General features: G+C 44.1%; 1 protein-coding gene across 4 annotated transcripts in view; it reads left to right on the top strand.

Annotated features, from left to right (window-relative positions):
- The window catches only part of ERG (ETS transcription factor ERG), a 199,923-nt gene extending 191,762 nt beyond the window's left edge, over window positions 1–8,161 (top strand). For all 4 annotated transcript variants that reach the window (XM_068547090.1, XM_068547089.1, XM_068547087.1 and 1 more), the window contains one exon: window positions 6,244–8,161. In XM_068547090.1, coding sequence (XP_068403191.1) covers window positions 6,244–6,764 — 521 coding nt within the window. In that variant the 3' untranslated portion in view covers window positions 6,765–8,161. The remainder of the gene's footprint in view (window positions 1–6,243) is intronic.
- The last annotated feature ends 5,622 nt before the right edge of the window (window positions 8,162–13,783 follow it).

Below are 13,783 nucleotides of genomic sequence, written 5' to 3'. Positions count from 1 at the left end.
TGTCATAGGCGTATTGCAAATACAAGCTGGAATGTATATTTCCTAAACATTGAGGCCAAAATGGGGTTAGAAATGGGAAAATTTAGGTTCAATCAGTGTACATCCCCACAGGGAATCTATACTTTTGAAAACATAAAATATCATCATTATTTGGCATCCACGCCTTTGACATTAAATTTTGATTAATGTTAACTAATTCAGCAAATATTTTTTAAGCAGCTTAGAAGTGAGAAAGGTCTGTTTTGTTTATTGCTCTACCCCTTGGGCCTAGACCAGGTGCTAAATAATTATTGGTTGAATAAACGAATGCAAGGACTAACAAGATACCATCGTTGACCCTCAAGGAGCTTCCATTCCGGTGGAGAAATGGACACAGGTTCACCCCAGCATCCACCTGGTGGCCACGTCTCCTGGGTCTTGGTCCGTCCTCCTGCCTATGCTCAGCTTTCTATTTGCAACTGCCTTTATAACCATTCACATAAAAACGGTTACTATGTTTTGAGATGATTATTATTAGTCAGGCTTCAGGAAGACTGATCTGGCAGCAATGTTCAGGATAGATTAGAAAGGGGAACAGGACGGAAGCTGGAACACGCTGGGAAAGTTAATACAATAATGTGAAATAACAATTCAATAGCTTTCCCCCCACCCCTCCCCCATATCATGCCTGGGCAAATGCCTGTCTCAGAACAGCCCTGGGAGGTCATTATCTTCATCCTACGGAAAAGGAATCAGAGGTCCAGACAAATTAGGTAACTTCTCCTGGGTCACACAGCCCATAAGAAGGGAGGCCAGGTTTGAACCCTGACTCTCTGTCTCCAAAATCTGCTTTTATTGACATCTTCTGGCTCTCCGCTGCCACTGAGTGAGCCTGGAAGAGGGAGGTCTTGGCGAATGAGGACCAAGAGGATAGAAAGAAAGGATTTCCGTTCAGTTTAACAACTGTTTCAATGCTTGGGATGAGGCTGAGGTCAGGGATGAAGAGGAGGAACATGTCAAGCTGCGCCAAACAAAACCAAACCGACCTTTTCACCCACACAAATTGGTTAAGTGAAACGTAAGTCTGTGCCCATGTTGTCGCAGCTCAAAGGTGTGGCTTGGTTGGTGGCTTGGGGCCAAAGAGAGTTGCTGGCCCCCTAAGCAGAGGGCTTAGTATCTATTCACGCCGTGCCCAGCGGCCTGGGGTTGCCCACGGGGGGGTAGAGGGACCTGGGACCGAGCAAGGAGGAGACTGCAGACCCATCACTGGCCTGGGAAAATGTCTTGGTACCTAAGAGGTCAGCAGCACCGGCATCGTAAGCAAAGACTGCACTTTATCCCACTGAGGCTGTGCCCACTGGGCCCGGGGAAAGTGGCAACATCCAACTTGTGACTCAAAGATAAAGATTTCTTTTACTTAGTTTATAATGAATTGGGCCTTCTCTCCATCTCTCCTTAGGCTGTGTGTCAGTTACTTTCATGTGGCCTTTCCCGCTAAAACCAGAATGTCTTATCATCCTATTAATGAGAATGCTTCCTCCTGTTTGATTCTAGTTTCCCAGTCTCTGATAAATAAATCCTTCACCACTTTAAACTGCTGCCTCTCCTCTTTTCACAATGCAGACATTTTTTTAAACCATTTTAAATGGAAAGATGACATCATATAGTATGAATGCACAAGATGATAACAGCCTTGCAACATCTCCATCCAAAATATGCGTTTGGGGTGCACTTTGGACCGTATTTCTTCTGCCAAGAAGAGTGTGTCCCTGCATTATTATGTCCTGGATCAGATACTAGCGACATAGCCCCTTTATATGCCGTCAGAATGGTTGACCATTTAATGTGGCTTCTGTGATGAACAGAAATTGCCTTTCCGTGAAAGAGCTTTCTTGGGAGCAAGAGTTCAGTAGCTCCCTCGGTGCTCACTGGATAGTCTTTAATGGTGGGCATGAAAGTGTAACCTGCTTCATGCAGAACCAGAGACCAGTTTTAGGGATGTTTTGCCATTGGTTAGGAGGTGGGAGCGGCCAGTCTTCTACTGGGAACCCACCGAGCTCCAGGCCCAGGGAAAGACTGAAGGAGACTGCAGAGGTGTGTGCAGAAACGAGGCCCAAAAGCAGTGTTGTTGTGCAGTGATTCAGCACCAAGGCCTAGACTCTGGGTTCCAACCCTTGCTGACCTTGGGCAAGATAAGTCACTCTACCTCTTTGGGCTCTAATTCCTCATCCCTACAATGGGCTATCACATGATTCTGGAGGGAGGGGGATTAAATAAACACATGGAAAATGTTCAGAATGATGCCTGGTACCAGTCAGCATTCAATGATGCTGGCCAGCCCTGAGAATACCACCATTCCCAGCTTTTGCCCGGCCAGCATGGGGTTTTTTGGGGGAAGGTGGTTGTCTTCCTTTGGCATCTCCTGGCTCTAGGCAAGGGATGTACCTTTCTTTAAACCCTGCTTTCCAGCTCAAACAAACCATGATAAGAGCACTCACATACCGAATTCATCCTCATAGTGATCCTACAAGATAGTACTACCATCTTGATAGTATTACCATCACCCGCATTTTGCAGACGAGGACGCTGAGACACAGAGAGCCGGGTGAGCTGCCCCATGTCCCATAAGTGGGCAGAGCCAGGATTCAGCTGCAACAGTGCCAACTCCAAAGGGGTGCTTCCGGCCACCATACTGCCCTGCCCCTCCCACCCCCCAACAAGTTCTGTCTGAGCCACAGACAAAGCCTTCCGTCTGAGACACATGCCTGCTGCCTTGATCCTGATGCGCCGGGGGGGTCCAGGCTGTGCACATGGGTTTTTCTGCAGCACCTCCAGCTACTGTAGAAAGTAGCCCAAGTGATTGCCACCGTGGTGCTTGCTGCTTTAAAGACCCTCTCTGCTTTATTTACTGCTCTGTTCCTCCGTCAGCTGGCTGCTGAGTGCCCCTGCTTGGGGACACCCCTCCTACTTGACCCACAGCTGCTGAGTCACTCACAGCTGCGCTTTTCTCTGTGGTTTATAAACCGTTTAGATGTTTTGCCCTTTTTTGCTCGGTCTGTACCTCTTCACTAGTATGTTTCTCTTCTTTTCTTCTAATTGCATTTGGAGACCACTTTCCTCCCCAGAATTAAAGAATTGCCTTCTGTCTTCTTTGAAGCCACGCCCCACACCCCTTCACCCCACTGGACTCTGCTATAGGTGGGCAGCCCACATCTTTGGGCCCCCCCCCCTCCTCCCCGTCCTGCCTTTTTAGTTAGTTACCTTGGACAAAACTAGGACAAAAGTAGCTACTCCTTACGGATGTTCCAAAGGAGGTTATCAGGATAGAGAGAAAAAAATAGATATGAAGAGTTTTTCCGAAGAAGGTAATTCTTGAGGTGCAGGTGGTGAGTCTATTTGGGTGGAAGGTCTGGTCTTATAAGAGCTTCTCCTTTTACTTGTTGGTTTGGCCAGTGGAATACCCAAGCCACTCTTAGGCTTCCAAATCTTAGGCATTCGTGTTCTGGAATCCCTATTCTATATTCTAAAATGCACCTTCAGTGCACAGTAAGTGTTATTGTTTCGACAGTGAACGAAGAATTTAATAAATTGCTTTCGAAATTCGTGGCCACGAGTAACTCGTTTAATTTACCACTGACTATAACTTCTCAGCAAACACTGTGCCCCCTTGAGGATTCTTGAACAGGGAGAAAATCTGCTGTAGACCGTGAACGCAGTGGATTTTGTCATATTAAATTTAACAAGTAACGAGCTTGACATAATGTTACATTTTATAGCATCTACTTAAACATTAATTGATTTGCATGTATGGTTTTGTTCTCAGGTTCGGAAGCTGATGAGTTTTGTTTACAGGTGTCTTATTCCCATAGACTCTTGAAATGCTCAGAGGCCTGAACCCTGTGTACAAGGGCTGATGGGTAGAATCGTCTAGGGAGAAATTCCTCATCCATCCTCTGAACTTTGAATTTCTAGCCATGAATTTAGTTCCCTGACTTACTAGTTCTTCAGAAACAAGAGAGATGGGAAAACACTTTTGTACACTGGTTCTCTCCTATACATGTTTTTAAAGGAAGTGGGTGAGGGACAAATTCCCAAGAGGCAATGCCAAGGCTTGAATAGATACCAAGTATAAGTTTGACTGTTTAGGAAGATCGTGTATTTATACAAAATCTGTGGGATTGTTCTCTGTATGGGAGGAGGTTGACAGTGAATATTTATTTTCAAACAACTCTATGTGTTTATATTGAAACATATGTTACACTGTTAAATCAAAAATCTATGTTTTTCCCTATTCCCAGGTCATATATGGAATTTTTTTTCAAGTAGTAATCCTTTGGTTACAATATATATACTGAAACCATATGGTTTTCTCAAACTATTCTTTGTATTTTTTAAATGCATATTAATGAAATGTTGGGGGCAAGAAAACTTGATTGAGAACAGTTTGAATATGTGGTCCCGAAAAAGCAAAGGCTTCCATTGCGATGAACTACAAGCTGTTAATACATTTCAAATGTGTTGCTAGACTGAAAATGCTAATTTTCCAGAACAAATTCAGAAAAGGCTGACCTTTCTCACGTTGCTATTGTACGGATAAATTCACAAACATATCCATCTCCATGTAGCCAACATGGAAACAAAGATTTATGAGTTGGACAATTTATATAGGGAGCTAGTGGGGAGGATTTAGAGAAAACACATTTATAATTGAGTTTTACATTTCCTCAATGCCCTGAATAGTCAACAGTTCCTTTAAAGATTTTATCATATCTACTGATACTTACTGATAGTATAATACAAGATAATCTTTTTGGTAATAAGCCCAAGGCAGTGCTTGGGAGTTTGGGAGGAAAGGCCTGCCTCATGTATCCATTTTCAAAGCTTCTAAAATCTGCTTAAAGCATCTTAGCTTCTCCTGGTACTCAGGACCAGATACTCCTGGTACTTCACCTCTCCTGGTACTTCTTCTGGTACTCCTGGTATGACTGTTGATATTTGCATGTTTCTGTCTTTCAGGGAGCCAGCAATCATCTTAAAGTATTGTAGCATAGAGTTTAGAATGGTGTGCCTGGATTTTTCTCTGAATTTAATAAAACCTAAAAGCCACATCTACAGGTCTCCAATGGGATCAAGAGAGTTCTGTGTCCACCCAGTCAAATGAGGTCCCATTGACTCTGTTGGAAGCCCCAAGAGGGCTTGCAATCACTCATTGTTACAGTTTTTTCTTTTGGAAACTCTGCTTAACACAATTGGCATCGCAACGCAGGCACAACACGTGGATTTCCGTTAAGATGCATTTGCCTAAATACTGGAAATGGGTGATCTGGTTTGAAACAGAGCCAACTTTTTTCTAAACTTCCTCATTTTGAGTGGGTTAATTCTGTTCTAGGAAAAGTTTTGACAGAATGGCTTTCTGCATGCCAGCCAAATGTTATGTTAGAAATAACGGTGTTTACTTCCATTCTCGATTTTTTTCCATAAACTTTTTGAAGTTCATTTCCTAAATCTGACTTTTATTATTTTACTTGACCTAGCCAGTATAAATGGTATTAAGTCATTATTGCCAGCCACATAACAGCACTTTCTGCCTCACAAAAGAGGAAAAGTAAGCCCTTCCACCCCCAAAACACAAAGTTGACTTGGCTATTCTTCTAAGGAAGTCAGAAGTGGATGGAACAAACTTGAACTCTGACCTGTAGGAACTCTTTGCATTCCAGGAAGGACTTGGATCTGTAGATCAGCCTGGTAGTCACCAAGGATCATCATCTTTGGTCAGGTTCCTTAGACACAGAGCTTGGGCTAAGGATACTTGTGCAAGTGATTAACTAAGGGTATTTCTCAGGAGAGGGAGTGAGGACACAGGATCGGACAGGGGAAAGTGAAGGAAGCTTGTGGCCTTAGCTGGAACCCTGCTTTAGTCTGATCCCATGCGGAGCCCGGGGCATGACCAGCGTCATAGAACTGGTCCCTCTTCGAGACAAGGGGGCCGGCCTCTGGTACCCTGTGTCAGCCCGTCAGGCTGTGGGCTACCTGGGGGTGGATGAGGCAGCTCCTCTTCAGCCAAGGGCCGTTCTCTGGAGACAAGCAGGGGGAGCTGGGGGACAAGAGTAGCCAATACCCCAGCCGCTGAGGGATGGACGCCCAGCCTGGTAAAGGAACTCTGGGTGGGACACCACAGCCCCCTCTTCTATCGTTGAAGAAAGAACCCCTTTAGTTCAGATCCTGTTCTCACTGGGGTTTTCTTCTCTTTTCCCACCTCATCAGGGAGCGGGCAGATCCAGCTGTGGCAGTTTCTCCTGGAGCTCCTGTCAGACAGCTCGAACTCCAACTGCATCACCTGGGAAGGCACCAACGGGGAGTTCAAGATGACAGATCCGGATGAGGTGGCCCGGCGCTGGGGAGAACGGAAAAGCAAACCCAATATGAACTATGATAAACTCAGCCGGGCCCTCCGTTACTACTATGATAAAAACATCATGACCAAAGTCCACGGGAAGCGCTACGCCTACAAGTTTGACTTCCACGGGATCGCCCAGGCCCTGCAGCCCCACCCTCCAGAGTCCTCCCTGTACAAGTACCCCTCGGACCTCCCTTACATGGGCTCCTATCACACCCACCCGCAGAAGATGAACTTTGTGGCCCCCCACCCTCCAGCCCTCCCCGTGACATCATCCAGTTTTTTTGCTGCCCCAAACCCATACTGGAATTCACCAACAGGAGGGATCTACCCTAACACTAGGCTCCCAGCCAGCCATATGCCTTCGCATCTGGGCACTTACTACTAAAGACCCGAGAGAGGCCTTTCCCAGCAACATGCAACCGCCAACCAAATGCCACAAGCTCTATCGGAGACCATGAATCAGAAGTGCCTCAAGAGGAATGAAAAAGCTTGACTGGGGCTGAGGGGGAGGAAGCCGGGGAAGAGATCCAGAGACTCTCAGTGGGAGGGAATTACTAAAATATTACTACAGAGATAAAGAGGATGCTACAAATGTAATGTACGTGGACAGATCATCTGTGGACCAACCTTGTAAAAGGCATTGTAAGTAGAAGCATGAAGTCATAAGGACGAAGTGCCAAAGAAAATGTTCTGAAGAAGTGTGTAAACCTTAGAGTAGCCTTTGGGATCCTGCTCATGCATTAAACTGGGATTAAACTCAAGCAATAGAGATAACACAGTGTGGACCTAACATGCCATTTCTAATGTCATTTGAAGAAAAAAAAAAACTACCTGTATTTAAAAAGAGAAACATATCAACACAGAAAAAAAAGAAAAGAGACTGTGGCCCATCAATGGACATTGATAAGGAACTCATCAGCACTTGCAGTTTTGGGCGAAATCAGATTCATTCCATTTGATGGAGAGCGGTCAGCTCTCTCCAACTGTGAAGACAACCCAAAGCTTCCAACTCCTTTACGATAGGACAGGAACTCGGAGCCAAAGGGAGGGACTGAGAACGTGTCTGGAGGGCAAGCGTGTGGGTGTAGATGGACGAGGCGGGAGAGGAGGAAGCAGAAGAGGAGGCAAGGACTGGGAAAGAAACTTCTCGAGCAGTAAAGACTGGACTTAGGACGGTGTCGGTTCTGCAGAGAATTGAGTCATGGAGACTTGAGGTTCCATTCGGTCAGTGTTGTACCAAATCCAGTGTTACGAGGAAGGACACAGCGTCACGGAGGCAGGGCAAGTAGTAGAATTCAGAAACAAAATCATGCATCTCTCTTTTTGTTTGTTTATCAACAGAAAAATTGTAACTGGAATTGTCTCATATTTAAAAGAAACATTCAGGACCTCATCCTTAGGTGGGGGCCCTGCTCTCCACAGGGTCAGGTAAGAGCTAGCCTTCTGGGCTACCGCGATCCGAAATCACCTAGGCATCGGGGCGAGGCGGGCTCCAGGTTTCCTTTTGAGTCACGAACGCTGTGCGTTTGTCAGAATGAAGTATACAAGTCAATGGTTTTTTTTTTTCCTTTTTATATAATAATTATATAACTTATGCATTTATACACTACGAGTTGATCTCGGCCAGCCAAAGATACACGACAAAAGGGACAATCAATGATCTAATGTGGCCTTGAACTTTAACTCTGTATGCTTAATGTTTACAATATGAAGTTATTAGTTCTTAGAATGCAGAATGTATGTAATAAAATAAGCTTGGCCTAGCATGGCAAATCAGATTTACACAGGAGTCTGCATTTGCACTTTTTTAGTGACTAAAGTTGCCTTTTAGAAACTTGTGCTGCAAGGGGTGGGTTTTGTGTTAGAATTCTCCTTTGTCCAGGAACTCGTGCAAGGGAGAGCCAAGCAAATGGCACGCTTGGCACGCAAACAGTGGCGGCCTCTCCGGGGCCTTGTTGCCAGCTGGAGCCGTCTGGAACAGAAGGACCAAAGGTTTTCATTTGGGAGCCTCCAGATTTAGACCCAGAATGGAAAGAGGCCTCTAAAGCTGGGGTTGTAATTGAGAAATGCCAGATCCACACCTAGTCACGAATCACCCTTAATTCCTGCTATAAAGCATCCATTGAACGGCAAGCAAGCTATTGCTCTCCATGTAAACTGTATTATTGTTGATAAATAAAGCATCACAGATAGCAGCAATGGCTCACTTTAACAAGACAAGGGACAGCTTCTAAATTTGCCATTTGGCTTCTCCATCAGAGGCTCTCACCAGGTTGACTGTGGCCTTGACCTTCCCACACCAGAATAATCTGGGTACCCTGGTTTGGGATTCACCAACCCTGAGCCTGACAGGTGATCAGACACTGTTTATTTCTCTGATCCGAAGTCAATTCCCCTTGACATCTTTTCTCTCCTATGTGCCACAAAGGATGCCAGCCTTGGCCAAGGTGAAGGCAGTTCGAGAGCTAGGATGCAAGGCCGTGTGAGAGGGGGCGAGCCTGAGCAGCTCCCTAGCCTGAGTCAGTTTCTGAATTGGCCCATCTCCTAGCTGTTTGGGGGCTTGTTTTGCACTCTGTAATCCTTTTGCGATGATTAAATGACGTTGCCAAACCTCTGTGCTCTGGATATTTTGGCAGTGGTCTCTAAAGCTGGTAGGATCCGATTACCAAAGCTGCAGACACTCGGCACTACTTGGATTAAAAGAAGTCCAACTATCCATCAATTACAGCAGCTTGGGAAGGGCCCGCAAAGTGCCTGTATCTCCTTAGGGAAGACATAAATAAGTAAAAGCATAAAAGCTGGCAGCTGGGGTGACCCACACTGTTTTAATGGGAAAGATCAGTCATTTTTATTTTGCAATGCAAAGTTGAAGCACACCTACATTCTGCATATAAATAGACATTTACTCGGATAATCACTCAATTCCCCTCTTTCAGGATTGTATCATGAACAAAATAATAAAAACAAGGCGTAATTCTCATTTTCAATTTTAACAGATGTTTTCAGTTAGGGTCCCACCTCCCCCTGCCATCCAGATTATTAGCAAACTTTATGACAAGCATGAGCAACTGGGATTATTTTGGATAACGTGATAATGCTGAGTTCTCCCAAATAAATAATTATTCAATTATATCTTAAAATAATGTTCACTCTCTGCTCCTGCAGAATCGAATTCCAAAGCAGTCTCCAGTTCGTATTCATAGTGACATCAAGAACCTTTTTCTCTCTGCTTTTCCCATCTCTCGGTTTGCCCTGATGTACACTCAAGATCCCTGCAGGATCTCCCTTCTGCTGGCAAGAGATGGGCCCTCTTCTTGTTTTAAATAGTCTTTTGGGATTTGTACATGGTGGAATCTCTGCGGATTCCCAAATCTCAGTCAAGACTTCATTTTTGCTCCCAGTTTGATGTCCTTGCTATGTGACAGAGGGGTTCATGATGAAGCAACTTGTCAGGACTGGTGCAGGTAGAGGACTTTCTGCTCCTCCAAAGCACCTCTTCGCTGCTGCAGCCCCTGCCACCTGGGAACAAGGGTCTGGAGGGGCATGCCATGGATGCAAGATGCTGCAGGGACCACTGACACCTGGGATGTGGGGTGGTGATGGCAAATAGGGGAAACATGGAGATCCCGCAAGCCCCCGGATTGACCTGTAACCTATGGTTAAAGAAAAGAGCATCATGTTTATTGGTCTTCCATCATGCCACCCAAATAGAAGTTCTTGGATGACTACTGGGAGAATGAAAAAGATTTTGGACTGCTCCAAGGTATATCACATTCCATTCCTTCTTTTTACCTTAACCTTGGTTTAAAAAAATCTTGGTGAAATGTTTTCATGTCAAATGGGGAAAAGGTTGGCTATAGAAATCAAATATTAAAAATAACTGGAACCTCTTCATTTATCATAGAGCAGTGGTGCTCAAAGTGGGGTCCCAGGGCCAGCAGCAGCCTCACCTGGGGACTTGTTAAATATTCAAATTCTCAGGCCCCACCCCAGACCTGCTGAATTGGAAACTCTGGAGGGTGGGGCTCAGCCATCAGATCTAACACACCTTACAGGTGATTTGGAAGCATGTTGCAGTTTGGGAACCACTGCAGCAGAGGAAAAGATAATCTGTGTCTATGTGTGGAATGTTCAGTGTGAAATCTCAATCCCATAACATTTTTTGTCTGTGGCCACATGAAAATCAACCATCAGGTAAGCCAGTTTACTCTGGAAGTGTCATCCTGAGTTACGCTCCCTCTGAACAACCCTCCTCTCTACTGTTAACTCGCCTCCATGTGTATTAGTTATCTACTGCTGACTAACAAATTACTGCAAGCTCAGCAGTTTGAAACAACACACATCTATTATCTTACAGTTTCTGTGGGTCAGGAGTGCAGGCACAACTTAGCTGGGTCTTCTGTTCAGGGTCTCTCCAGGCTGAAATCAATGAATCAGCCAGGACTGTGATTTCCTCTGAGGATGGGGTCCTTTTCCAAGCTCACTGGTTGTTGGCAGAATTTAGTTCCTTGTGGTTGTAGGACTGAAGTCCTATTTCCTTACTGGCCATCACCAGGGACCACTCTCAAGTCTTAGAGGCCACTTGAGGTCCTTGCTGTGTGGCCCTCTCAACAACAAGGAAGTTGCTTCTTCAAGGCCAGCAGGAGAACCTCTCTCATTTCAAATTTCTCTTACTTCTTCTAAGTGCTCACCTGACTAGGTCAGGCCCACCCAGGAGAATCTCCTTTTTTATTAACTCGAAGTCTGCTGATTAGGGGCCTCAGTTATATCTGCAAGATTCCTTTTGCCATAGAATGTAACCTAATCATGGGAGTGATAAGCCAGCATGTTCACAGGTCCAGCTTATACTCAAGTAGAGAGGATCCTGTAGGGCATGTACACCAGGGGTTGGGAATCTTAGAGACCATCTTTTAGAATTCTGCTTAACACCATAGATATACTACCTGTCTTCTAGCGTTTTCTGAAATCCTTTGGCCAGTCAAAACTTTTTAATGCACATTGCTCAAAAGGCCAGGCTCGACTCAGCAGCACTGACGCCCTGGGCTCCATGGCTGCCTCTCCCACTGGCAATGTGGGCTTCTTTGAACAAGTCTATTGGTCTTAATCTGACAATCTGAAAACCTTTATGCTGAAAATGTAAGGGCTCATGTTAACTTTTTCATAGTATTTACATATTCTTTTGATTCTGTTGAAAAAGCAGCCGAACTTCATTCTATACAGAAATCACTGTGCAAACTCTTCTAACTTATAACTTTTATTTTAAATTAATTTTATAAAGTGAAATGGCTTCATTCATTTTCTCATAAAAAGTTTTGACAAGATATTATTTTGTCAAGGCAAGCCCTAATATTACTTGATTATCATTTGTGTCAGAACATGTTGAATTACAGACTTACGCAGGAAGCATGTTAAATGTAAGACCTTTATGAAAAAAAGAAATAGGAGTTTTTCATGACTCATAGATACACATAGCATGTTCCCTAAAGAAAATAATACACAAATGGTAACCAGGATTTCATTCTGAGAGGACTTCATAAAACAGTTTAGAGATTTTGCAAGGTCATAACTGGTTGAGCACAGCCAAAGAGTACTGATTAAAAGATCCATACCCATCTGGAAGAGAGGTCCCAGGGACAGACTCCAGGCCTCTGCCCTTGACCTTACTCATTTATACCTCACTAGGGTGAAGATATAGGAGGTAAACCAAAGACAACTCCAGGTGCTGTGGGCTGAAAGGAAGATAGGTTACATGACAATTTCAGGATCCGAAAGAGGAGGCTAAAGGGATGGGCCAAGTTTTCCAGGCTTACTGGAGCTTAATGATGTTAGGAGCTGCATCACATTCAAAGCACCTGAGAGTGGGACTGAGCAAAAGCACATGTGAAGAGCACATCAGGGTTTTGGAGATGATGACAGTGATGTGTGGAATATACAATATTAATGAGCTAAGGGGCAGGAGCACATTTGGGGATTAAACATTATGTAGACATTACAATCCATCAAATTTGCTTGTCCTGTGGCTTTATGTCTCCAGATTGATTTGAGCCCACTTTGCTTGGAGGTTAAAATGTACATATCCGTTCAGCACCGCAGGGACCTGGTGAATGCGGAGAGGCGGCCGCCTGGTAGGACCGCTGAAGTTTCCCTCCACATTTTCTCACTTAACGGGAAGACCGCCCCCTGCAACACTCTTCCATAAAGGCACACATCGTGGGGTTGTTGGTCCCAGCCTGCTCAGCATTAGTCATGGGTCAGCTAAAAGAGTGTAGGGCAGCCCCAGGGAGCCTCAACCCAGCTTCAGACTAAAACCGTTTCCACCTCCCAGCAGGCATCGGAGGCTGGGAGACAAGGCTGGCTTTCCACTTAAGGTGCTAAGGAAGGGATGGGAGCCGAGGTTAAATATGCAAGTAAGAATTTGGGCTAGAAGTGATGAAGCCAGTTGGGAAGATCTCTTGACTAGAAGGCCAGGACATTCCAAGAAGCTGGCACAAGGTGAGCAGAGTACGGAGCGACCTGCCTTCTTCAGAGAGGGTGATACCCAGGGAGAGAGCAACCAGAATAGATTTCTGGGAGGGTAAGTCCTGTCTCTTCCTGTAGAAGACACCGGAAGGGGTGGGGAGCAAGCAAGAGTAACTGTGGGGAAAGCCCTCTCCACAGAAACGTGCGTCGTAGGGAATAGTGGGACCCAATACAATTTGTAATGCTAAGGTAACCAATTGTACAAAATAACAAAAGTCAACAAAGGCAGTACGAAAAGGACAATCACACTTATGAACGTGAGATGCAAAGATATTAAACAAAATATTAGCTAATAGAATTCAGCCATGTATAACAAAGCACTTACATTATAACCAGGTTGGACTTATCAAAATAATGCAAAGTTGGGTTAATATTGGACAATCAATTAATGTAACTCACATAATGAGTACATTATGAGTAAAACACGATCATCTGATAGACACAGAAAATGTGTTTAATATAATCAAACAGGTATATATTACTATTAGCAAATTAAGAATAGAATGTGACTTCTTTAACCTGTTAAAGTGCATCTATAGAAACATACAGCAAATGTTAAGACTTAAAGATTTAAAATTGAAACATTTACTTTGTTGTCAAGAATAAGACAAAGATGTTTACTAGTACCATTTATATTCCACATAATTTTGGAAGTTCTCACCAGAACACTAAGGCAAGAAAAAAAGAAATAAAAATTATAAGTATTGGAAAGAAAAAAAACCAAATATTTCATTAGTCACAAAAAATATGACTGTTATGTAGAAAATCCAAATTAATCCTTAGGTTAGTTTTTTGAATTTATAAGAGTCTTAGCAAAATTGTTGAAATAAAAATTCAATTGCATTTCTATATAACTAGCACACACTTAGAAAAATAAACTTTAAA

The sequence above is a fragment of the Eschrichtius robustus genome, chromosome 6 (assembly GCF_028021215.1).
Source record: "Eschrichtius robustus isolate mEscRob2 chromosome 6, mEscRob2.pri, whole genome shotgun sequence".
Classification (NCBI taxonomy): Eukaryota; Metazoa; Chordata; class Mammalia; order Artiodactyla; family Eschrichtiidae; genus Eschrichtius; species Eschrichtius robustus.
The sequence above is the reverse complement of the archived record's forward strand: the minus strand, read 5'-3'. Positions and strand labels throughout refer to the sequence as shown.